This window comes from Ovis aries, chromosome 18 (genome assembly GCF_016772045.2).
Source record: "Ovis aries strain OAR_USU_Benz2616 breed Rambouillet chromosome 18, ARS-UI_Ramb_v3.0, whole genome shotgun sequence".
Lineage (NCBI taxonomy): Eukaryota > Metazoa > Chordata > Mammalia > Artiodactyla > Bovidae > Ovis > Ovis aries.
In genome coordinates, this window is record NC_056071.1 from 15,261,746 (window position 1) to 15,288,574 (window position 26,829).

General features: G+C 45.7%; 1 protein-coding gene across 5 annotated transcripts in view; it reads right to left on the bottom strand.

Annotated features, from left to right (window-relative positions):
- Positions 1–26,829, bottom strand: part of SV2B (synaptic vesicle glycoprotein 2B) — a 243,612-nt gene that overhangs the window by 30,373 nt on the left and 186,410 nt on the right. For all 5 annotated transcript variants that reach the window (XM_060401999.1, XM_012098413.4, XM_060402000.1 and 2 more), the window contains exons 5-9: positions 19,238–19,371; positions 17,376–17,465; positions 6,991–7,101; positions 5,464–5,552; positions 1,684–1,848 (exon numbers count right to left, since the gene is read on the bottom strand). In XM_060401999.1, coding sequence (XP_060257982.1) covers positions 1,684–1,848; positions 5,464–5,552; positions 6,991–7,101; positions 17,376–17,465; positions 19,238–19,371 — 589 coding nt within the window. The remainder of the gene's footprint in view (positions 1–1,683; positions 1,849–5,463; positions 5,553–6,990; positions 7,102–17,375; positions 17,466–19,237; positions 19,372–26,829) is intronic.

Consider the following 26,829-nt stretch of genomic DNA (forward strand, 5'->3'; position numbering starts at 1 on the left):
TCTTCCTTGGCAATGCCAATGCAAGATCTCTGGCTTTATACTGAAGAGCCCCAACAGTGAGAAATCCCGGGGGGATTACCACCCACCACCAACCATCAGCCTTGGAACTGCCATCCTTGGAGTGGCCACTCTCAGCAGATTCCAGTGGCCCAAGTGTCCCCAGCGAGGGCGTGTGCACACATGGGCATGTAAACGTGGAGATGTTTGTGACTGAGCCTCGGCATTTTAAAACATCATCTGAAGGTCTGAATTCCACGTCTGCTGATAGTCACGCCTAACGTTCCTTCCTCAAAGGCCTTATATTTATAGAAATAACATTCCTCTTCTCATATCACACTTTCTTTCTCATCCTAAATAACCGAGAACATTTGCTAAGGTCTGGCCAGTAACATATGAACTAGACGGCCCAAGACCCCCTCCTTGGACTTCATCCAGACACATACTTCTTTCCCACAGTGGCTAAGAGTCAACGGGCACAGCCACCTGGACACATAGCTGGGTGTGGGCTGGAAAAGCAGAGCTGGCATTGGAGGAGAGCATCCCTGGCGATAATTCTTGCACAGGTGCATGAACTAAGGGGCAGCGTCTATCACCGACACTGAACTGCCTGGGCTGTGGGGTTTCTGGTGTAGCTCTCCCCTGACCCAGTGAACTTGCTAAGGATAATTCAAGATGGCAAACAGCAGAGGTGAAAATGCTCAGCTTAGTGGATCACGTGGCTTGGAGGGAACTTTGTGCTGTCCTGACCCATTTGGGGCCATTGGAGGCAACCTCAAGGAGGCATTCTTAAAGCCCAGCGGTCTGGACTATCCATCTCAGTGTTCCAGGAGTAGAAAGAGGAGTCAGACTGAAGAAGAGGTCTGTCTGCGAGAGCGCTGTTGTGTCCAACTCTTTGCAACCCTATGGCCTATGTAGCCTGCCGGGCCCCTCTGTCCATGGGATTCTCCAGGCAAGAACACTGGAGTGGGTTGCCATTTCCTTCTCCAGGGGACCTTCCCGACCCAGGGATTAAACCCGTCTCCCTGTGTCTCCTGCACTGCAGGTGGGCTCTTTACCACTGAGCCACCAGGGAAGCCCTGAAGAGCACATGGGCAGGACTTTTTTAACACTGCTCTAATTTTTTTCCCCAAAGGACAACAACACTCTTGATGGCAAAGGGCCATGCCAATAGACACTTGGAGGTAAGACCTTCCTGACCCAGGGATCAAACCCACATCTCCTGCATTCCAGGAGGATTCTTTACCCACTGAGCTGTCGGGGAAGCCAGTAATAGGTGAAATATCATAAAATAGTGTCATATTAGCCTTGGGCTTGCTGCTGAAGAAGCATCCAGAATCAAAGAAAAAGCTCAACAATCAGGCTGTGAGTTGGTGCCGGACCTCTGGGCCCTCCCTCCAAGCAGGCATCATTGAGGGGCTCTCTGAGGTCTCAGACAAGACAGCCTGGTTGACCCTCCTTGATCAATCAACCCTAGCCAGGATGATGGGGAATTGCACGCTAGAGACAAGGCCACCAGGGGGCACTGTCGAGTCTCTGGCAGCCTAGGCCAAAGGTGATTTTCTACCAGTCTCAGAGCTCAATCCCCACCATATTGAATTCTTATCTGGCCAATGCCTCCCTCCCCAAGACAGTACCCACACACACTCCTCTTGATCTAAGGAAAGTCCACAGTCCCTCACTTACTTGTCATTCACAAGTTTCCCGTGTTGGTGAATCTGATTTTCCATCGTGAAGTTGATTGTGACACCATACACGTGCTCGTCGTGAAACACCTTCATTTTGGACTTGTACGCTTCATCTTGAAAATACCGGATCATGTCAGGGAACCAAACTGTCAGTCCATAGTAACTGTAATAGAGAAGAAAGAATATTGGAGCAGCAACACCATCAGAGTCTGCATTTCTGACATGATGTAAATCAAGCCCATTTTAAATGAGCCAGTATGGTTCATTAGAAAATGTAATTCATAAAAATAGATCTAATGGAAAAAAGTCACAATCATCTTTATAGATGCCAAAAAGGCACTTGATAAAAAAAACCACATGCATTCTTGATTAAAACGCCAATAGATTAGAAATGTAAAAATAAAAATATATATCATGTAAAAATATATATCGTGTAAAAATATATATCGTGCTGGTGGTTTAGTTGCTAAGTTGTGTCTGACTCTTGCGATTCCATGGACTAAGCCCACCAGGCTCCTCTGTCCATGGGATTGCCCAGGCAAGAATACTGGAGTGGGTTGCCATGCCCTCCTCCAGGGGATCTTCCTGACCCAGGGATCAAACCCAGGTCTCCAGCACTGCAGGCAGATTCTTTACCATCTGAGCCACGAGGGAAGCCCAAAATATATATAAATATATCTCAACTCCAAAAGAAGGATCTTTCAATGGGGGAAACCCTGCGGTCACTCGCACTAACGTAAGAAGTAAGACCAGGATACCCATGTCATCACTACTATTTAACACTACGTTGTAGTGTTAGCTAACTCAGTTAATTAATCAGTCTTTACTAACTCGGCTACACAAGAAAAAGAACATAGGAATATAAAGTTACAAAGCAAACAGTAAAACTATATTTGCAGATGACATTTTATACCTAAAATCTCAAGATCACCAACTCAAAAAAATGGCCATGAAACGTACAAAAATGATGCTCCACCCCACTCATAACCCGAAAAGTGAAAGTTAAAACCACACTGTGTTATCACTCTCGCCCACCAGACCCGAAACCTTGAAGTTTGCAAAAACTCTGATGGTGAGGCTGCAGGTAAGCAGGTGCCCTTACGCATTGCTGGGAAGAGGACCGCATTTTGCAATACCATCTTGAGGCGAACTGCTCAGTCCCTACAACAATTACTGGTGGATTTATCGCCTTTCAACTCCATAATTCTATTTCTAGGAATCTATTCCACTGATTAACTTGTCCAATGCAAAGAAGCCCACAAAGAGTGATGCACTGTGGCACTGTTTGCAACAACAAATGTCTGAAAACTTCCCAACAATCTGGCAGCAAGGTTCCGACTGAAGGAAGTGTAGAGTTGTACTGTGAAGAGCTATGCACACGTTCTATGCCACTGTAAAAAAAAAAAGAATGTGAATCTCTATCCAGCGGTACGAGAGAGCTCCAGAATATATTGTTGAATACAAAAAGGAAATGCAAAACTGCTTTCCTGCAGTTCCTTCTCATAAGGAAACAATAAAGAAATTTGTAAATATACATATATTTGCTTAAATTTACAAAAAGAAATACTAGAATGATAAACAGAAAAATAAAAGAGAACTACATGGAAGAGGCAGAAGGGAGTAAATAGAGGGAGAAGGAAGGGAGACCAGATCTCTCTGAGGTTCCAACATTGGAAAGTCATCACCTACTTGACAAAATTAAATTAGACGTAAGGAAATTTCTTAAAACTTTCAGTGAATTGGATCCAAGGGCCTACATTTTAGCTTCTGAAGTGTTCCGTGTTCTCGTCTAGCTTGGATGGGACGAGTGGAAGTGAGCAGTCTGCTTCTACCTTACCTGTTTGGTGGAGACTGTTCGGGTCTCCATCAATATCTATAGGAAGACACTTGGTTAGATGCTGGAAAGAGCAGGGCTTCCCACATTCCTCCCATAACCCAAGAGGTCATTAAAGCCAGCTGAGTTCCCTGGGTCGAGGGGAATGTGTCTTTGGCCATGGGCGGTGGTGAACAAAACAACTTCATAGATGAAAGTTTAAAATCTCACCGAAAGATTTTAGCTGATAATAGCAATTTACTGAGCACTTACTGACGTGCCAGAAACCACTGCACTTTATCCGTGCTATGAAACAGCCTCTTAACACTATAAATGGGCCCCAAAACTGGCACGGAAAGAAGGGTCATGTTATCTGGAGGTGAATAAAATGACTAGGGTGAAAGACTACTATTTAAGAGAGGAGCCAGCTAATCCTCAGTCACGTTACATTTCATTTACTTTATTGCTGTGGATATTATCGCAAAGGTTCTCTGTCTTCTCCATTTAATATCCACAAGGACACTGGCAGCTGCTGACCCAACATTCATTCCCTGCTTTGATTTTGTTCGGGTGTCAATGCTCAGGAAAGCTAACAGTATCATCAGCTGAGAGGCAAATCCTGATTAGTCTGAAGCCATTGGGAAATCACACCCCGTTCACCAGTGGCTGGTTTAGCCGTGAAGCATGTGACACACATTTGGCTAATACGACGTGGGGGTGGGGAGAGTCTGCTGGCGGCTTCTAAGAAGGGTTTCAAGTGAAAGTGTTAGTCGCTCAGTCGTGTCCGACTCTTTACGACCCCATGGACTGTAGCCCGCCAGGCTCCTCTGTCCATCGGATTCTCCAGGCAAGAATACTGGAGTGGGTTGCCATTTCCTTCTCCAGGGAATCTTCCCAACCTGGGGATCGAACCCCAGGTCTCTTGCATCACAAGCAAAGTCTTTACCATCTGAGCCACCAGCAAAGATGAGAAAGGTTTCCTTGATGTTAAAAAGTGGAGCTCAGGGACTTCCCTGGTGGTCTAGTGGCTAAGACTCCACATCCCCCCAAGGCAGGGGTCCAGGTCAGGTAACTAGATCCCACACACCATAACTAAGACTTTGCAAGCTGTAACTATAAAAAAAAAAAAAAAAGTCACCCATGCAGCAACTAAAGATTCTGCATGCTATAATGAAGATCAAAGATCCCACAGGCCATAACCAAGACCCAGCAGAACCAAGTAAAAAATATATATATTTTTTTAAAAATCAATCTCAGAGAAAGGCAGCCTCTTCCTTGTTGGGACACTTTTCCATGTCTGAGGATGCCGAGAGCAGCTGCAGCATCTTGCTAGCAGATGAGAACTAGCCTGAGGCTGAATCCCCACCTGGAGGCTGCCTCTCCATGGAATTCTTGTTACAAAGGATCAGAAATTTCCTTGTTGGAGAAGCCACTAGAGTGGGTTGCCTGTCATAGCCAAAACCATCCAATCTGACACAGACTCTATATGAGTTAGAACCAACGGTAACCCTCAACGTACAGACGAGGCACGGGAAGCACAAGAAAATTAATGAACTTTTTGTTCAGTTGCTAAGTTGGGTCTGACTCTTTGCAGCCCCATGGACTACAGCACACCAGGCTTCCCTGTCCCTTCACTCTCTCCCGGAGTTTGCTCAAACTCATGTCCATTAAGTTGGTGATGCCATCCAACCATCTCATCCTCTGTGGCCCATCTGGACCTCCCACCCTCAAACTTTCCCAGCATCAGTGTCTTTTCCAATGAGTCAGCTCTTCACATCAAGTGGCCAAATTACAGGAGCTTCAGCTTCAGCATCTGTCCTTCTAATGAATATTCAGGGTTGCTTTCCTTTAGGAATGACTGGTTTGATCTCCTTGCAGTCCGACTCTCAAGAATCTTCTCCAGCACTACACTGTCTACGTTTGTGATAGCTTTTTATTAATGAACTTAAGGAAGACAGAACTTACCTTAAAGCCATGGTAAACCAGACCACAGCCAGAATCAGCGTGTTCATCCTGTAGGGTCCCATCACACAGTACAGAGCGTTTTCCCAGACCTGTAACCCACAGCAGAGATGGGTGGTTAAAGGCAGAAACTTGTGACTTGGAAGAGCTCCTTTTTAAGATTCTCTATTACACTGCTTAGGAACCCGCAGACAGAACAGGCAGCAATGTCTTCCAGAGGCAGCGATTCTGCTCAAGGAACAAGGAACCCTCTTCTGTTCTTCTCGGCTGGTGTCACGCTCTAAGTCCTGCAACGTCCTCGAACACAATGGTGCGTGGGACCAAAAGCACAGTGAGTGCGGATGTCAAGGTGCTGCGCAGCCCTGAGCTCGCCTCCCCGTCAGTGGCAATGGACGCTATTTCAAACACTGAACCACCCTGCCCCAAGAGGGTTATGCAGGCTCAGTATCCTGGCCGATGCCTGCCTGAGTGTTTGACAGCTGGCTTGCCTCACAGGACCGCTTCTCTGGAGAAATGGCCTTGCCCTTCATAAAGACTTTCTCAGAGGTCACCAACAAACCTTAAAGGGTCCTGTCTTTCACCCCCTCCCTCCTTCCCACAGTTTATTTAAAGAGAAAATGCCACTGCAGTGGCTCATCAGCAAGAATTTTCACCCAGTCTAGGATGAGACGCCCAGCACTGTGGGGCAAAAACCGATCCTGAAATGCCTCCCACGTATGGATCGAACTTTGGGCCAAGAGGAGGAACTGATAAGCGGAATACTGCCTGTCATTTTGGTCTCATTCATCAGTGACTTCAGCCATCACCAGAAGGCCAGCTGGCGAACCCTGAGGGAACTCAGAAGGGAAAACAGTACCTGCCTTTTAGCAGCCACCAGACTGTAGCCTCTCCCCACGGGGAGCCCTGAGGAAACTCAGGGTGTGAAAACACAGGAAGGACATTGGCCCCAGATAGCTGAGTGCATATAAAAGGAATAATTTCAGTGAGCCCAGACATCTTCCCAGGCAAGGAAAAGCACTAAATTCTTTAACTTGGCATATCTAGTTTTCTTTCATTAACAATAAACTTTTGACTGTCAGACCACCTGCCCTTTGTTGCAAAACTCCTATATATCTGGCTTCCCCCGCCCTCGCCTCCTTGGATAGTTCTCTCACAGTTACTTGAGCTGCTGTCTCCTGGGCTTGAAGTCCTAAAAATTCCCACTGAATAAAACATAACTCTCAGACCAAAAAAAGAAGAAGAAGAAGGTGCTAGAAAGAACGGTGCTTTCTCGGACTAGACATTGTATCTACATTCAAAGTCTCTGCCTTTGGAAAGAAGAGCAAAGAAAAGAAACTAAGGATCAGATACTTAGTGGTTCAGGGCTCACAGGGGTTGGAGATCGGTGTGGGCTAGGACCCAGATGTTGCTTCCTGCCCATCACTGTGCCTTGGGTTGACGGGCGTGTTCAGAATCTCTATTCCTCATCCACTCTCGTTAGAGCTCACCATAAAGCCTCCCTCTCACCCACCCACCTCCCTCCAAACTTACCTGCTTGAAAGTGGTCTTGAATCTGACCAACCAGCGTTGATACCAAGTTCCTGTTGAACTCTGGATCTCAATGAACTCATCCATTTGCTTGGGAGTTTTAATGTTGGAAACCTGTGAAGCAAAGATGGGATAGAGAATTTCAACCTTACTTTGACTTTTCAATTTTCAGTTGACTGTAACTGACTTTATTAACTTCCTTAGGGCTAGAGGAGCTTTTGGTGACCCTCTAGTTCAGTAATTATTAACCAATATTGTACATAGCATCTCTTAGCGATCTTTCTCAGGTAGATATGTCCCACTGCAGACAGATGATTCACAGTTTTTTCACTCAGTTATGGCTTTGGGAAATACACTGAGGTCCTATCTATATCTTACTTGCCCATAATAGCGTTGACTGCACCTTAAAATTCACAGGTCTATCCTTAATAGGCATTAACATCAGAGAAGTCTAGAGCCTGCAGAGACAACAGTGTGTGTGTGTGTGTGTGTGTGTGTGTGTGTGTGTGTGTGTGTGTGTTGGGAGAGAAAGCTTGCTCTGGAAGACTTTTTAATTATTTTGTTTAGTTTTGGCTGTGCTGGGTCTTTGTGGCTGCACGGGCTTTCTCTAGTTGTGGCAGGTCAGGGCTTCTCCCTAATTGCGGTCTGTGGGCTTCTCATTGTGGTGGCTTCTGCTGTTGTGGAGCAGACTCCAGGGCACGAGGCTTCAGTAGTTGCAGCCTCTGGACTCTAAAGCACAGGCTCAATAGCGTGGCACATGGCCTTAGCTGCTCCACAGTATGTGGGATCTTCTTGGATCAGGGATCAAACCCATGTCTCCTGCATCGGCAGGCAGATTCTTTACCACTGAGCCACCAGGGAAGCCCTGTGTAAGACATGTTTTAAATACACCAGAATAAAAGACATTAAGTCCTCCTTCTGCACAGCAAAAGAAATCACCAACAAAATGAAAAGACAACCTACTGAATGGGAGAAAATATTTGCAAATCATAAATTTGACAAGGGCCTAATATTCAAAATATATCAAGAACCCATGCAACTCCCAGCAAAAAAAAAAAAAAAAAAAAGCAAACAATCCAATTTAAAAAATGGACAGAGGATCTGAATAGACAGTTCTCCAAAGAAGACAGGCTGCTGCTGCTAAGTCACCTCAGTTGTGTCCGACTCTTCGCGACCCCATGGGCTGCAGCCTACCAGGCTCCCCGGTCCCTGGGATTCTCCAGGCAAGAACACTGGAGCGGGTTGCCATTTCCTTCTCCAATGCATGAAAGTGAAAAGTCAAAATGAAGTCGCTCAGTCGTGTCTGACTCTTCACAACCCCATGGACTGCAGCCCACCAGGCTCCTCCACCCATGGGATTTTCCAGGCAAGAGTAGGGTGCCATTGCCTTCTCCGAAAGAAGACATAGAGATGGCCAATAGGCAGGTGAAAAAAATGCTAAGCGTCACTAATCATCAGGGAAATGCAAATTAAAACCACACTGTGATATCACCTCATACCTGCTAAAATAGTTATTACCAAAAAGACAAAAAACAGCACATGTCCATTAAGATGTGGGGAAAAGGAAACCCTTCTGCACTGTTGGTGGGGATGTAAACTGCTGAGGCTACTATGGGAAATAGTATGGAGGTTTCCCCCAAAAATTAAAAATAGAACTACCATATGATCTATGAATCGACTTCTGGATATTTATCTGAAGGAAATGGAAACACTAAATCAAAGAGGTAACCATGCTCCCATCTTCACTGCAGTATTATTATAAAGCTGAAGATATGGAGACAACCCAAGTGGCCATTGATAAGTGAAAGGATAAAGAAGATGTGATACACACACACACACACACACACACACACACACACACACACACACAGGAATACTAACCAACCATAAAATATAAAATCTTGCCATTTGCAACAACGTGGGTGGACCTTGAGGACGTTATGGCAAGTGAAATAAATCAGATGGAGAAAGACAAGTACTGCATGATCCCACTTATATTTGGAGAATCAACCAAACCAAACAAAAACAGAAAACCAAGCTCATAGACAGAGAGAACAGATTGGTGGTTTCCAGAGGGGAGGGGTGTGGGAAGGTTGGACAAAACAGGAGAAAGGGGTCGAAAGATACAAACTTGCAGCTATAAAGTAAGTCCTGGGATGTAACGTAGAGCAAGGTGACAGCAGTTCCGTTCAGTTCAGTTCAGTCGCTCAGTTGTGTCCGACTCTGCGACCCCAGGGACTGCAGCACGCCAGGCCTCCCTGTCCCTCATCAACTCCCGGAGTTTATTCAGACTCACATCCATTGAGTCAGTGATGCCATCCAACCATCTCATCCTCTGTCATCCCCTTCTCCTCCTGCCTTCAATCTTTCCCAGCATCAGGGTCTCTTCCAATGAGTCAGTTCTTTGCACCGGGTGGCCAAAGTATAGGAGTTTTAGCTTCAGCATCAGTCCTTCCAATGAATATTCAGGACTGATTTCCTTTAGGATGGACTGGTTTGATAATAGTTAATAATACTCTATATTCATTATTTGAAAGTTGCTAAGAAAGTAAATCTTGAGTCCTCAGCACAAGAAAAAACATCTTGTAACTGTGTGGTGACAGATGGTACTGAGACTTATTGTGCTGATCATTTTGCGATGTATACAAACACCGAATCATTGTACAGAACACCTGAAACCAACACAGTGTTACACGCCAACTGTACCTCAGTTTGTTTGTAAAGGGGCTTCTCTGGTGGCTCAGATGGTAAAGCATCTGCCTACAATGTGGGAGACATGGGTTCCATCCCTGGGTCATGAAAATCCCCTGGAGAAGGAAATGGCAACCCACTCCAGTCCTCTTATCTGGAAAATCCCATGGACACAGGAGTCTGGTAGGCTACGTGCATGGGGTCACAAAAGTCGGACATGACTGAGCAACTTTATTTCACTTTTTAAAAAGAGAAATTAGGTCTTCCTTGCTACCCCTGGTTTTTCTGTTGGAAATCAAAGAGATAGGAAGTGGGAATAAGGCTGTGTGTAACAGGGAAGAACAGAATCTGACTTCATATTGGATATGTTTCTTTAACCTTTGCTTTCTGTGGCTTTTGTTACTAAAAGGATGCTGTCTACAGCTGTAAGCTTTCCCTGCTTGGGGAACTCTGCCCCTCTACATGCATACTAGGTTGCTTCAGTCATGTCCAACTCTTTGTGACCCTATGGACTATAGCTGACCAGGATCCTCTGTCCATGGAATTCTCCAGACAAGAATACCGGAGTGGTTGCCATTTCCTTCTCCAGGGGATCTTCATGACCCACTGATGGAAACTTCATCTCTTTCACCTCCTGCATTGGTAAGTGGATTCTTTACCACGACAGCCAGCTGGAAAGCCCACCCCTCTACTGACTTTAAACTATTAAACTAAAGTGTCTTTGTTCAGCTCACAGGGAAACACCACGACCCTGCCCACCTGTGGATGGCTGCAGGAAAGAAGAAATGAACACATCCCCCCACCCCCAGAGGCTGGCCGAGCCAGGTGATATTTTGCAAGATTTATGGCCTTTTTACTTTACTTCCTCATCTCCTCTCTGTCTCTATTCTGTAAAAGAAACTAGCACCCAGACCCCAATAAGATGATAGTCCACCATCTTCTTGGACACCCAACTTTCCAAATAAAGTCTCTCTTCCTTGCCTCAACACCTCCTCTCTCGATTTATTGGCCTGTCGTGTGGTGAGCAGACCAAGCTTGGACTCAGCAACACAAGAGCCCTGGAAAGTGTCCATTTGTCCAGTATCAGCAGACAGCTCCAAGGAGTAATCCTGACTCATTAAGACAGTGATTTTCAGTTTAATCAATGTGTAAGACAACCACTGAATTCTATAACTAACAGTCATGTTAAGAAGATTTCTGACCACACAGACTCTTAGCCAAGTTATCAAGGTCTATGCTCACAGACCAAATCAGAAGAAAATGGAAGAGCCTACTCGAAAAATTCAAAAACAGTTTCTAGCACCTCTTCCAATAAGTCTTTCTTCTGGGGAGAAAAGGCTTTAGTCATAAGAGCGTCTCCCATTCTTTCTTCAACCAAGGGACTGAGGATATAAAGAGACAAAGGAAGAGAGAGAGAAGTGAGGCTGAATATCACACAGGAAATGCAGTCACTGAAATAGAAACAAGTGGTTCTTTAATTCCCCAGCACCAAGCCCAGGATGGCGCGGCTTCATTTTTCTAAAGCTTGAACACAGTGGTTCTTAAACTCTTGACTGGGCTGGATACCCCTTAGAGAACCTAGCAAAAGCATAGGTGCTCTTCCTAAAACTGCAGGTGTATAAGCACACCAGAGCCTCCCGAGCTGGCGCTGCCATTCCCAGGGGTGGGGCCTTTGCAATCGCACTACTGCCTGGGTCCAGACAGGGACACAGGAGAGGGAGCCCAGCTGGCCCGCATCAAGGGCCTCTAGGCTGGAGCTGATCTTCCTGTTATTAGATGACCCAGGCGAGGCAAGAACACAGCTGAAGCCAAAAGAGGCCGAGTGGAAGTGTTGGGAAAGTGTCAGTTGCTCGGTCATGTCTGACTCTTTGCGACCCTATGGACTGTAATCACCAGACTGCCCTGTCCATGGCATTCTCCAGGCAAGACTACTTACGTGGGCTGCCAGTCCCTTCTCTAGGGGATCTTCCCCATGCAGGGATTGAACCCAGGTCTCCTGCATTGCTGGTGGATTCTTTACCATCCGAGCCACCAGGGGAAAGTTGATCCCAAATCAGGAAACACGTTACGATTCACATTCAATGGGACTTCCCTTGCGGTCTGGTAGTTAATACTCCATGCTTCTCCTGCAGTGGGCTCTGTTGGATTCCATCCCTGGTAGAGGAACTAAGATCCCATGTGCCTTGTGGTACCATCAAAAAAATGCAAATTTTGTCTTTGCTTTCCTCTTGGGGAAAATAACACCCTATTCCCTAGGGATTTGGGAGTGGTGTGTTGACAGCTGCAAGCACAATTACTCTAATTTACGATTAAGTAGGATGCTTGGCTTTCCTTTGGTCTAAACTATAATATGACCCGTGTCCCCCCCAACCCCCAGTCATGCAGAACAGCAGTTCTCAAGGGAATATTTCAACACCTCTCCTTTGCAAAGGTGTCCTAGGGACACCTGCCCAGGGCACATTTTGGAAGCTTGTGAGGCAGCAAACAGGGCTGGTGAAGCCAGGGCCCTGTAAGGGAGGAAAAATTTCTCCTCTACCATCCTAGACTCCCTGACTGGGTCTGGAAGCTAAACTAGCAAAGACAGATTTAACAGGAGTAGAGACTTCCCTGGGGGTTCAGTGGCTAAGATTGTGCGCTCACAATGCAGGGGGCCTGAGTTTGATCCCCGGTCATGGATCTAGATTCTTCAACTGAAAGATTCCGAGTGCTGCGACTGAGACAGCACAGCTGGAAAAGATTAGCAGGAGTAAGGGACCCACGTTTTACTAAATTTTTACGTATCTGCGGGAGTCTTCACAAGAGAATGAAGTCCCGAAGAAGTGACCAGTGCAGGAAGCTTTTATACTCTGTGTGTGTGTGTGTGTGTGTGTGTGTGTGTGTGTGTGTGTGTGTTACTTGCTCAGTCACGTCCAACTCTTTGTGACCCTATGGACAATAAGCCACTAGGCTGCTCTGTCCATGGGATTCTCCAGGCAAGAATACTGGAGTGGGTTGCCGTGCCCTTCTCCAGGAGATCTTCCTGACTCAGGGATGGAACCCAGGTCTCCTGCATTGCAGGCAGATTCTTTACTATCTGAGCCACCAGAGAAGCCTTAGAAACAGTAAATTTGTGAGGAACAGACAAAACAAAGGGATTTGGGTGAATAATGGTGAAGAAGTAATTAGGATGATAAGGGTTTGTTTAACAGGGTTTGCTTATATAGCCCTCTTCATCTGAGGGACAACGGCCATAGCTCTTGAGAACAACGTCTTCTTTCCTCCTGGTTCAGGGAAAGCATCTTTCATGTGGGAGATTTATGGCCTGTTTCAGGGAAGAAGGGGGAGCAAGGGGAGGTCAGAGTAACGTTTCTGCTTCTGCTGTTCTCTCCAACTCCTTCACCTTATGAGATATAATACGCCGAGGTGCCATAATCTGGCGCTGTTATATCCTGAAGCCCATCAGCTCAAAGGCAGAGAGAGGAGGGCCACACCCAGGGCTTCCCACGGGCACTGAGTCCAGCCTGCCCGATGCTCTTCCTCAAGGCCACTGAGTACATTCACTGTGACACATGCACGGAGAGGAGCACACAGGAGCAGAGCAGGTGACCCCAGCCAGTGGGGCTGAGTATTCACGTCCGACTCCAGCCACAGCCCAGCAGTCTGAGGCTATAACACTTTCCAGTCATTTGTTTTTCCCTTTTTCCCTGCCCCATCCAGTCATCCACTCCTACATAATTAGGATCATCAAGTCAGCAAGAAACCATGCAGGACCCTGTGGGGCTCCTGGGCATAAGGCCTTTCTGTGTCCCCCATTTCTTTGATTACAGGAAAGAGCCTTCATTCAGCCTCCATGACCTTCCCTGAGTTCCAATGGGCAGTTCCAAGCAGTCGTTAATTAGGGAAGGGATGAGAGATCAGGGAGAAACAATAGTGCGGCCTTGGAGCAAGGTCCTGTTTCCACATCAGTGGATACACATAGTATCTTTGAGCTGTTTTACAGATCCTGAAATCCCCTCCAGGTGAGAGAAGTTAACTATTAATGACGATATGCTGCCCACAAGCATGTAGACCCCAGACTAGTTAGACCTGAAGGTTGATGATGCTGACTCCTACTTAACTCACCACCAACCCATCACCCATGAGAAGCACGTCCATGAGCTGATCACATCCTCTTTGAGCAATTACTATGAAACTTCTCACTATCTTCCCCAAGTTGGGACACACATTTCTGAGGGCATTAGCGTGCTGTGGCCCCCCACCCTTTCCTGACGAAGCAATAAAGCTATTCATTTCTACTTCATCCAAAACTGTCTCTGAGATTCGATTCTGCCCTTGTGTACAGAGAAGCTGAGCTTCTAGCATCAGTTATGGAAATACTGAGTCCATAACCTTTCTAATTCCCTTTTCCTGTGGAGGGGTGGAAACTACTAAAAACAGAGTTTATGCCCAAGGATTTGGTGACTGGCATGCCTGTTGGAGAAAGACAAAATTCCAGGTCTCAGAGCCCTCTGCTCACTGATTCCTGCCTGAGCTTTCTTCTGGGGCATGCACACCCTTCCTGAAATGAGGAATTCTAGTCCTGAAGGAAGGGCTCAGTTTCACCTTTGGAATTTGGAGTTTTGATTGATTTTCAGGCCAAGAAAGATCTCATTTCTTAAAAGTAAACTGTTTACGTTAGAATGGGTTGTTAAAAAGAGAAAGTCAGACCACTTCTCTAAAAAGGGGTCCCAGTCAGGCAACCCTGCGGTTGTTTTTTTTTTTAATTTTTATTGGAGAACAGTTGATTTACAATGTTGTATTAGTTTCTACTATAAAGCAAAATGAATCAGTCACGTGCACGCGAAGTCCCTTCAGTCACGTCTGACGCTGCAACCCTATGGACTGTAGCCCACCAGGCTTCTCTGTCCATGGGATTCTCTAGGCAAGAATACTGGAATAGTTTGCCGTGCCCTCCACCAGGGGATCTTCCCAACCCAGGGATCAAACCCGAGCCTTCTGCAGCTCCTGCATTGCAGGTGGATTCTTTACCACTAGCACCACCTGGGAAGTCACACATACACATATGTCCCCTCTTTTTTGGACTTCCTTCCCATTCAAGTCTCCACAGTGCATTAAGTAGCCTTCCCTGTGCTACATAGCAGGTGTTCATTAGTTATTTGTTTCATACAAAGTATCAATCTGTGGTTAGTTTAGAAGTGATCCTTCCAGAGGCAACCTTAGGAAAACCACGGTTTGTAAGGTCCTGCATGGGACAAGCAGGGCAAGACAGAGGTGGAAGGTCAAGGAGATTTATACAGAGGTGGAAGGTCAGGGAGATTTATAGTTATAGGGACAGACACACAAATGAAGAGGACAGTGAGAGTTGGACTGTGAAGAAAGCTGAGTGCCCAAGAATTGATGCTTTTGAACTGTGGTGTTGGAGAAGACTCTTGAGAGGCCCTTGGACTGCAAGGAGATCCAACCAGTCCATTCTAAAGGAGATCAGTCCTGGGTGTTCATTGGAAGGACTGATGCTAAAGCTGAAACTCCAGTCCTTTGGCCACCTCATGCGAAGAGTCGACTCATTGGAAAACACTCTGATGCTGGGAGGGATTGGGGGCAGGAGGAGAAGGGGACGACAGAGGATGAGATGGCTGGATGGCATCACTGACTCGACGGACGTGAGTTTGAGTGAACTCCAGGAGTTGGTGATGGACAGAGAGGCCTGGCGTGCTGCGATTCATGGGATCGCAAAGAGTCGGACACGACTGAGCGACTGAACTGAACTGAACTGAATCTACCCAAAGATTCCTCTTAGGAGAGTTCAGGGTTATTGTGGAATAAATACCGCATATTAATAAACTGCTTCACATGTGGGAAAATTCTTGGGAAAAGGGCTCAAACTCAAAAGACATAAACTTCTTTGCATGAGTCAAGGAGAAAAATGTGTTTAATTCCACAGAGAGGATAGGGGAGGGGAGGGAACTAAAGAGGGAGAAAAGAGGAGAGGGGTGGAGAGAAGGAAGGAGGAGACCCTGTACTCTGAGAGGTCAATCCTCTGTGCCCCTTCAGTCCATGCAGTCGCACAGAGTTGGGCACAACTGAATGATTAACACATACACATGTATAAGAAAAGTTTAAGCTAAATGTTATACCATAAAACTCCTAGAGGAAAGCATAGGCAGAACACTCTCTGACATAAATCACAGCAAGATCCTCTATGACCCACCTCCCAGAGTAATGGAAATAAAACCAAAAATAAACAAACAGGACCTAATTAAACTTAAAAGCTTTTGCACACTGAAGGAAACTATAAGCAAGGTGAAAAGGTAGCCTTCAGAATGGGAGAAAATAATAGCAAATGAAACAACTGATAAAGAATTAATCTCCAAAATATACAAGCAGCTCATGCAACTCCATACCAGAAAAATAAATGACCCAATCAAAAAAAGAGGCCAAAGAACTAAACAGACATTTCTCCAAAGAAGACATACAGATGGCTAACAAACACATGAAAAGATGCTCAACATCACTCATTATCAGAGAAATGCAAATCATAATGAGATACCATCTCATGCTGGTCAGAAAGGCTGCTATCCAAAAGTCTACAAACAATAAATGCTGGAGAGGGTGTGGAGAAAAGGGAACCCTCTTACACTGTTGGTGGGAATGCAAACTGGTACAGGCACTATAGAGAACAGTGTGGAGATTCCTTAAAAAACTGGAAACAGAACTGCCTTATGACCCAGCAATCCCACTGCTGGGCATACACACTGAGGAAACCAGAATTCCAGAACTGAAAGAGACACGTGTACCCCAATGTTCATCGCAGCACTGTTTATAATAGCCAGGACATGGAAGCAACCTAGATGTCCATCAGCAGACGAATAGATAGAAAGTTGTGGTACGTATACACAATGAAATATTACTCAGCTATAAAAAAGAATGCATTTGAGTCAGTTCTGATGAGGCGGATGAAATCGGAGCCTATTATACAGAGTGAAGTAAGCCATAAAGAAAAACACCAATACAGTAGGTTAACGCATGGAATTTAGAAAGATGGTAACAACGACTCTGTATGCAAGACAGGGAAAGGGACACAGATGTAAAGAACAGACTTTTGGACTCTGTGGGAGAAAGCGAGGGTGGGATGATTTGAGAGAATAGCACTGAAACATGTGTATGTGAAATAGATGACCAGTCCAAGTTCAATGCATGAAACGGAGCCTTCCAAGCCAGTGCCCAGGGACACCCCAGAGGGACGGGGTGGGGAGGTAGGTAGGAGGGGGGTTTGGGACAAGGGACACAGTGTACACCCATGGCAGACTCATGTCCATGTATGGCAAAACCACCACAATACTGTAATTAGCCTCCAATTAAAATAAATATTTTTTTTAAAAAGGATGATTCTGAATACTATTAGACACATGTAGAATGTCTATGAGTGCTCTTAAATCATATATATTTATATGTAAATATAGGTACATCTGGCTATCTCCATACGAATACAGCTAGTTTTTTCCTTTGCTATTTTTGAGTAATTAGTGGTACCAAGAAGGAATCCATCAAAACACAAAAAATAATTATGATGCAGTAATATGATGCAGAATATCCAGGGCTTTATTTCCTTTTTGACAAATTTTCCGTGATGTGCTTATGCAGTAAAATTATTTTTTAGCAAACCAAAACAGTGAAGAGGAGAGGCCCCCTCTGGCTGGCACAGGTGACCACACACTCACCGTGAACACCTTCTCCGGGGCCCCCTTGGCCCTCATGTTGGTGTCATGCACGTGCTTGAGAATCATCCAGGCTTCATCGTGTTTGCCCATCTGGTAAAACCAAGGAGAGAGACATGAACAATCCTTTGCTAATTAGAGGTGGAAAACCCAACCAAGACAACAGGGTGCTGATGCCCACGTCTTAGGCCGTTGGCCATGGATACGTTACAATCTGTGGCTTGTGAAAAACCAGGACAAGCTTCTGTCGCAGCCCATCCTGGAAGGGTAATCAGGCTGTGCCTTCGAGGTGTAAATGCTGGGTATTATTATCATCATAGGCTGTAAGTAACCACTTGTAGATTTTAGGCTGAATAGACTGCAGGTGGAAGCCGTGATCCTCTCTGGACGACTAAAGCCAAGACCCAACATATAACAGGTTCAATTGTGTCCCCCACACCACTTCCATATGTTGGAGTTCTAGCCCTCAGTGTCCCCAGAAGGTGACTTTATTTAGAAGTAGGGTTGCTGCAGATGTAATTAAGATGAGGTCATACTGGGGTAGGATGGGCCCCTAATCCAACATGATTGGTGTCCTTATAAGAAGAAGCCCAAGTGAAGACCTAGAGGCACTCAGAGAGAATACTTTGTGGTGACAAAGACAGATTGGAGTGAAAGAGCTGCAAGCCAAGGACCACCCTAAATGTAAGCAACCCACCCAGAAGCTGGAAGAGGCAAAGGGAAGGTTGACCTACGGCAGTGGCCCCCAACCATTTTGGCACCAGGGACCTGTGTCATGGAAAACAATTTCTCCATGGACCAGGATGCAGAGGATGGTTTGGGGAGGATTCAGGTGCATTTCATTTATTGTGCACTTTATTTCTGTTATCACTACATCAGCTCCACCTCAGATCACCAGGCACTAGGTTCCAGGGGTTGGGGACCTCTGCCCTAAGGACTTCTGAGGGAGTGTGGCCCTGCCAACACCTTGATTTGGCACTTTTAGCCAACAGGTCTGGGAGACAACAAATTTCTGTGACTCTGAGACACTCAGTTTGTGTAGCTTTGTTACAGCAGTCCTAGAGAGCTAATACACATCAAAGCTTCTGAGACATGCTTGGATTAAAAAAAAAAAAAACTTTTTGCTGCATCTGCCCCTGATCAATGGGATGAAAGAAGACATTCAACAGGAAAGTCTGCAGAAAGTCAGAAGGAAGCTAGTGAGTGGACTCTGAGGACTGGGGCTGTAAGAGCCTTGGAGTCCTGTTGCCCTTCCACCAGCCCTGCCCGTCTGACCGCTGCAAGCCTCCACCACCACCACCATCCAGCTGGAAACCTCACAGGACTGTGGGAGCAGCCTTCTGGAGGAGAGAGGTCCTGCAAAGACAAGAGTCTTGAAGGGCTGGGGAGCAGAGAAAGATCGACAACCCAGGTCACTGCTGTAACATGGAAAAAACTCCATGCGGCTTTTTGTTTTTTGTTTTGGGCATTTTTTGTTTTGTTTTGTTTTGTTTTCTGCCTCAAACCATGTGGATGTTAGTTCCCTGCCCGGGGATTGAACCAGTGCCTCCTGCAGTGGAAGCACGTTGGAGAGGACCACTGGACTGCCAGGGAAGTCCCACTCATGCAGCTCTGAAGGTCATCAGGACCTCTGGGGAGCATGGGTACCGGAAGCATCTTCAAGAGGGTGCCCTCCAGCCCCACCCAGACTCGGGAAGCAGTGCCGCTGCTCTGCACTCTGTGAGCTCTGTCCCTCCAGCTCTGGCAGTCCTCGCATCCTGGGCAGGCCACCATCACGACGGGTTTAATGACGGGCCAGGTCAAAGCCGACCTGGGACCAAGAGACCGGGACAGCAAGCCTCGCACGGGGTGGGGCACTGACTCACCTCCAGCAGAAACCTCGGGCTCTCCGGCATGAACTTCAGGGCCACAAGGGACACGGTGCAGGGCAGAGCACAGACGATGACAAACACTCTCCAGCTGTGGAAGTGGTAGCTGCTGCCCATGCTGAAGCCCCAGCCTGTGAAGAAGCAGCCAGACACGCAGCACTAGTTACAACAGCCAGGACGTGGGAGCAACCTAACGTCTGTCGACAAATGAATGCCTAAAGAAGTACTAGCGATCCATACTGGACTACTACTCAGCCATGAAAAGGAATGAAACTGGGTCATGTGTATTGATATTGATGGACCTAGAGTCCATCATACCAAGTGAAGTAAGTCAGACAAGAGAAAAACAGATATCGTACATTAATGCCCATTTGTGCAGTCTAGAAATATGGTACAAATGAGCCTGCTCACAGGGCAGAAATAGAGACCCAGTCATAGAGGACAGACAAGTGGCACAGAGGGGAAAGGGGAGGGTGGATGAACTGGGAGAGGAGTACTGACATATACACGCTCAGTTCAGTTCAGTCGCTCAGTCGTGTCCAACTCTCTGCGACCCTATGGACCGCAGCACCTGGCCTCCCTGTCCATCACCAACTCACGGAGTTTACCCAAACTCATGTCCATTGAGTCAGTGATGCCATCTAGCCATCTCATCCTCTGTCATCCCCTTCTTCTCTTGCCTTCAATCTTTCCCAGCATCGGGCTCTTTTCAAATGAGTCAGCTCTTTGCATCAGGTGGCCAAAGTATCAGAGTTTCAGCTTCAACATCAGTTCTTCCAATGAACATTCAGGACTGACTGATTTCCTTTAGGATGGACTGATCGGATCTCCTTGCAGTCCACAGGACTCTCAAGAGTCTTCTCCAATATCACAGTTCAAAAGCATCAATTCTTCGGTACTCAGTTTTCTTTATAGTCCAACTCTCACATCCATACGTGACTACTGGAAAAACCGTAGCCTTGACTAGACGGACCTTTGTTGGCCAAGTGATGTCCCTGCTTTTGAATATGCTGTCTATGTTGGTCATAACTTTGCTTCCAAGGAGTAAGCGTCTTTTAATTTCGTGGCTGCAGTCACCATCTGCAGAAATAGATAACTAGTGGGAAGCTTCTGTATCGCAGAGGGAGCTCAGCTCAGCGCTCTGTGATGACCTAGAGGGGTGGGATGCGGTGGTGGTGGGAGGGAGGCTCAAGAAGGAGGGGATATGTGAATATGTATGGCTGATTCACTTCATTGCACAGCAGAAACTAACATAACATTGTAAAGCAACTATACTCCAATTGAAATAAAGCAGAGTGTCTCTGACGCTTGGTCTTAGAGTGACCTTCAGGAAAGTGAAAGTGTTAGTCCCTCGGTCCTGTCTGACTCTTTGCAACCCTATGGACTGTAGCCTGCCAGGCTCCTCTGTCCATGGGATTCTCCAGGTAAGAATACTGAGGTGGGCTGCCATGCCCCTCTCCAGGGTATCCTCCCAACGCAGGGATCAAACCTGCATCTCCTGCAGATTCTTCACCATCTGAGCCAAAGGAGAGCCCGAGCAGGGCCTTGTGTGACCTAGGGTTTTGATGGGGGATTACTCTCACCCACGTCAAAGAGCAACACCATCTCTGGGTGGTTCCAAAGCACAGGGCTTAAGACCACAGTTTGAAAACCACTGTCAGTCATAACACTAATTTTTTTTTTAAAGAAGCTGAGTTTCTACATTCAAATGAATTCATAATCATTGAAATAGAGAGGTCACTAGCTCCAACTCAGCTTTCATTATATTCAAAGTATTTCTAAAACTCATTTTTGAAAATTGCCTTCAGAATCTACAAAACGTTATTTCAAACATCTTTATAAGTAGCAAATGTCCCTCTTTCAAGGAACAGTGACACAGTGGAAAGTGCCTGGACTTCTGCAGTCACACAGGTCAGAGTTCAGATCCTGGCTTTCTCACATCGTTATTGTGTTGGTGAGTTTTCACAGCTGTAGAATGCAGCTAATGGTGCTCCCACAGATTCACTGTGTGTGAAACCTCCCCAGCAATCAATAATAACTCACCTTCTTTGAGGGTAGCTTTGATTTGTTTAGAAATAGTTACATGACATTTAGTGCCAAAGATGTTGAGTAAAATGGGTGAATATCAGCAAAGATCAGCAAAAGAACTGTTTATTTTTCTCTCACGCCATTCAAAACAACCTCTGAAGACAATTCCAACAGCATTTCTGGTTTTGGTTTTAAGGTTCCCTTTTTTTTTTTTTTTTTTTTTTTTTGATGGGGACCATTCTTAAAGTCTTTAGTGAACTTGTTACAATATTTCTTCTGGTTTTTGTGCTGTGCTTAGCCATTCTGTCGTGTCCGACTCTTTGCGACCCCATGGACCGTAGACTGCCAGGTTCTTCTGCCCATGGGATTCCCCAGGCAAGAATACTGCAGGGGATTGCCATGCACTCCTCCAGGGGATCTTCCCAACCCAGGTATCAAATCCAGGGCTCCCCCATTGCAGGCGGATTCTTCACCATTTGAGCCACCAGGGAAGCCCATGAATACAGCAGGGGGAAGGCTATTCCTTCTCCAGGGGACCTTCCCAACCCAGGAATCAAACTGGGGTCTCGTGCACTGTCCGTGAATTCTTTACCAGAATTTTGTTGTTTATGTTTTGGATTTTTGGCCTCAAGGCATGTGGGATCTTCGCTACCCAACCAGGGATTAAACCTGCACCCCCTGTATTGGAAGGCAGTATTAACCACTAGACCACCAGGGAAGTCCCTCAATAGCATTTCTTAAAAATACCTAACTTTATAAACAAATATGGTGATTTCTAAAGCTCAAAGGGTAAACATTATTCCACTGTAAAATCTCTATTCCATTTACGTGAAAAATACACTGAATGGCTAACTCCAGAGGTGGGAAGTTTATGTCTTGAAGTCTATTACTTACCACTGCAGTTCAATTTGTTGTACTTGCCAGAGACTCCTAACTAATATCTCTTGCTTCTGCAGATATTTCTAACTCTATTTGCAGAGTGAAGGACTGGCCAGAGAGAATCCCAGGTGGAAAAACAGGGGACTGTGGCCACTTTTACACAATGGCCACAGAACATAATACACAGAACACACCCAGCCTTCTCAATCAGAATCCAACCTCTTTAGGCACAGCCCATCCTCCTTCCCATATCACTGGGGTTTGCTTGTTTATTTTAATTTTAATTAAAAAGCCTTTCCTTTCTCCTGGGAGTGACAACTGGAAGAGGAAGACAAAACCATAGGAAGATTTCCACATTCTCAGCTCATGTTCAAAAACCATTCTGGCGTAATTAGAAATAACCACATAGCCATCCAACTCAGGTGGGTAACAAGAGAAGAAGAACAGGAAACAGGTATGTTTAGAAAGTACCCTGCCTCAGAGAGATATTTTTTTCTTAATGATAATCTGTGCGAATTATCCAAAATCCATTATTCCCTCATGCCTCTCTGGTTTTTACAGTGACTTAGTAACCTGCACTTCATTAGGCACATCTTTGGGGCCTTAAATTAAATAAAATTAAATAGCGAACTGCTTCCAAATATATGGAACAACTGCTAATCTGGAGACATGGATTGTCTTGTTCACTGATCTTTTAGCTTGCCCTACTTTTTCTCCATTAGGATCTCACAAACAGCTGGTGCTGCTGACTACAGTGGGAATTAATCTTCCATAATATAGCCACTTTTTTCAGGGCTGTGCCCATGACTTCCCAGAAAAACATTCTGAGCTTTGTAATTTTCTTTCTTAATGACTCCGTCACCCAAATTCCTGGTGCCAAGACCTCACATCATTTCATTCCGGCAAAAGCAATTAAATGGTTTGTACAAGCTACGTACAAACATTCAGTCTCCTTTCTGGATCACCCTTGCCTTTGTCCCTGCTGAGAGGAGGCGATGTTAGAGGATTAATGTCTTGGGTCTATTAAAAAATATCATCTAATAACTGGTTCACTGTGGACAAAACATCTGGTCCTGGTAAAAATGAGGCTTAAAATAAATAGTCACTCCTGTTACCCTGTGACTCTAGTCTACCATATTTCTAGGATGGTTTGCCCTCAAGTAAATGTGCATTTCAAGCCTTCAAGCCTAATCATCCAAGAGGCCATTTTTAAATGGCATGTAAAAGCCACAGATTTCATACAAGCCTCAGTTCAGTGCAGTTCAGTCACTCAGTCATGCCTGACTCTTTGTGACCCCGTGGACTGCAGCATGCCAGGCTTCCCTGTCCATCACCAGCTCCTGGAGTTTACCCAAACTCATGTCCATCGAGTCAGTGATGCCATCCAACCATCTCATTTTCTGTCACCCGCTTCTCCTCCTGCCTTCAATCTTTCCCAGCATCAGGGTCTTTTCCAATGAGTCAGTTCTTCGCATCAAGTGGCCAAAGTATTGGAGTTTCAGCTTCAGCATCAGTCCTTCCAAAGAATATTCCAGGACGGATTTCCTTTAGGGTTGACTGGTTGGATCTCCTTGCAGTCCACAAAGGCATACAAATAGGAAAATATCCCGTCCATTTGGAGTAGGATATTTAAGCATAAGTCCTGCTATCAGCCAGCAGCCTTATGGCCCCTCTGCCATGGGCATCCCCTTCAGTCTTGATCAGCAAGTTCCCAACCTGAATTATTTTATTGCTTCTTTTAAAACCAGACACCCAGACACTGGAACGTGTTAGTGTGTAAAGTGAAGAGAAAAAATGACACAGTTTGTAGCGACTACTGAAGGCTGCTACCCACCTCACAAAATCTTTCCAGTCCTTCTCCACTGGGTTGCAGATTTGTGGTTTGGGTGGGACTGACCCCACCCCCAATGCCAGGGACGGGGAATGAAGTATACGAACCCTCAGTATCTGGCATCCTCTGGAGTTTAGTGATTGGCTGAGGTGAGCATATGACCTAAGCTGATCCAATCAGAGTGAAGCCAAGAACCTTTGCTCATTGGCTGGTTGTGGGGGCGGTCCCCTTACAGAAAAAGCAGTCTGCAAACAGGGCTAGAATTGCCAATGCAGCTTGGAGGGAAGCCAGCTCAAGTACTAGAATCATTTCCAAAATTTTCTCGACATGCTTTGCATCCCAAGAACTGCGGGCTGTTAAGGCTGGCACAGATCAGATCTCTAGAGTCAATTCCCTTTGCTTCTTTCTCACTTCATTTTATAGATGAAGGAACCAAGCCTGGACAAGCTAGGGTGACTTGTTCCAAATTACAGAGCCCCGCTATTTTGACTTAGCTTTTATCCAGAATCTATTTGTTCCCCTCCCAGCAAATTTTCCTAGTTCAATTTATATGTAGAAATAATTTCTTACTGTTAACACATTTGGACCAATGACCCGGGGAAATGATATTATATTAATAGCAAGGACAAAAGCAATTCCTTGGACCCATGTAACCAACAGCCTGGATAATTAAAGTGTGCCTTGGGGGAAGGGTAGAATGCAGAGCCTAATATGGAGAATAATACAGTTTTGTATCTAAAATTATGAAAAACTGCCTGCATGGGTGCTTAGGCGCCTCAGCCGTGTCCACCTGTGACCTGATGGACTGTAGCCTGCCAGGCTCCTTTGTCCATGGGATTCTGCAGGCAAGACTACTGGTGTGGGTTGCCATGCCCTTCTCCAGGGAGAACTGCCTATGATAACAGAATTATCTGGAAAACGTCAACTCTTTATTTCATTGTTTCTGTTCACATTTCTTTCTCTGTTTCTAATACAAAATCTGATGGGATATGGTCTCAAAGCCATTTCCTCCAGCCTCAGGGCACACAGCTAGGTTACACTGCCCGGTGTCCTCTGCCGTAGTGTGCAGTCACATTACAGATTTGGGGCCAAGGGGATGTGAGCAAAGAGGATGTGATCCACTTCCTCTCCTGCCCTTCAAAAGCACCCACATGCAACTGCCCACGCTGTTTTCCTGACTCATTCTGAAGAGAGGAGAGCACACACTGGGAGGAGCCCGAGCCCTAAGATTACTGAGGAGCAGAGCTGCCCACAGATCAGAAGGACCAGCCAGCTTTGAAGGAGGGGAAAATATCTTTGGCATTAAACCACTGAGATTTCAGGGTTGATCAGGTTCTCAGGTTAATATACTCAGCATCGCCTTAACTACACCAATCCAAGAAGATTGCTTCTTCTTAAAAAGATAACGCCGAAGCCTCCATTAGCCCAGAACAGACAACAGCAAGATTTAGGTTTAAAACAAGCATCCCAAGAGGAAAAGGAATCCTCCTACGCTGTTGGTGGAGATGCAAATTGGTACATCCTCCTATGGAGAACAGTATAGAGGTTCCCTAAAAAACTACAGATAGAATTACCATATGACCCTGCAATCCTACTCCTGAGCATTATCTGCAGAAAATTCTAATTCAAAAAGCTACATGCACCCCAGTGTTCATAGCAGCACCATTTACAGTAGCCAAGACATGGAAGCAACCTAAATGTCCATGGGACAGATGAACGGCTGAAGAACATGTGATGTATATTATGGAATGCTGCGTGCATGCGTGCTGAGTCACTCCAGTTGTGTCTGACTCTTTGCAACCCTGTGGACTGTAGCCCACCAAGCTCCTCTGGCCATAGGATTCTCCAGGCAAGAATACTGGAGTGGGTTGTTATGCCCTCCTCCAGGGTATTTTCCCCACCCAGAAATCAAACCCACATCATCTCCAGAGGCTCCTATATTGCAGGCAGATTCTTTACCACTGAGCCACCAAGGAAGCCACACTATGGAATATTACTGAGCCATAAAAAATAAGAAAATAATGCCATTTGCAGCACCATGGATGGATCCAGAGATTATCAGACTAAGTGAAGACAGAGAAAGACAATTATCCTATGATACCATTTATATGTAGAATCTAAAAATGATACACGTGAACTGATTTCCAAAACAGAAACAGACTAACAGACACAGAAAACAAATTAACAGTTACCAAAGGGCAAAGTGAGAGAGGGCAGTGGCACCCCACTCCAATACTCTCGCCTGGAAAATCCCACGGACAGAGGAGCCTGGTAGGCTGCAGTCCATGGGGTCACTAGGAGTTGGACACAACTGAGCAACTTCACTTTCATTTTTCACTTGCATGCATTGGAGAAGGAAATGGCAACCCACTCCAGTGTTCTTGCCTGGAGAATCCCAGGGACGGAGTTGCCTGATGGGCTGCCGTCTATGGGGCTGCATAGAGTCAGACATGACTGAAGTGACTTAGCAGCATTAGCAGAAGCAAGGACCTACTATATAGCATAGGAACCATACCTTATATTTTGTAATAAACTATATGGGGAAAGAATCGGAAAAAGAATAACTCACATTCCTGTACACCTGAAAGTAACACAACATTGCAAATAAACTGTACTTTAATAAACGCACACACAAATGCACACGCACACACACACTCACACACCAAGGAGGGGAATGGGTGGAGAAGTGTTGGTTAACTTCAGGGGCGTTTGTCTCCTCTTCCCTGTGGTCTGCAGGATTCTAGATGATGGCAAAGCCTACACCCATGATCTGTAGTTTGCCAAAAATAATTTTGAAGGATGTTAATGGCATTACCCAGGATACTCCAAAGGCATAATCAAATTCAAAACT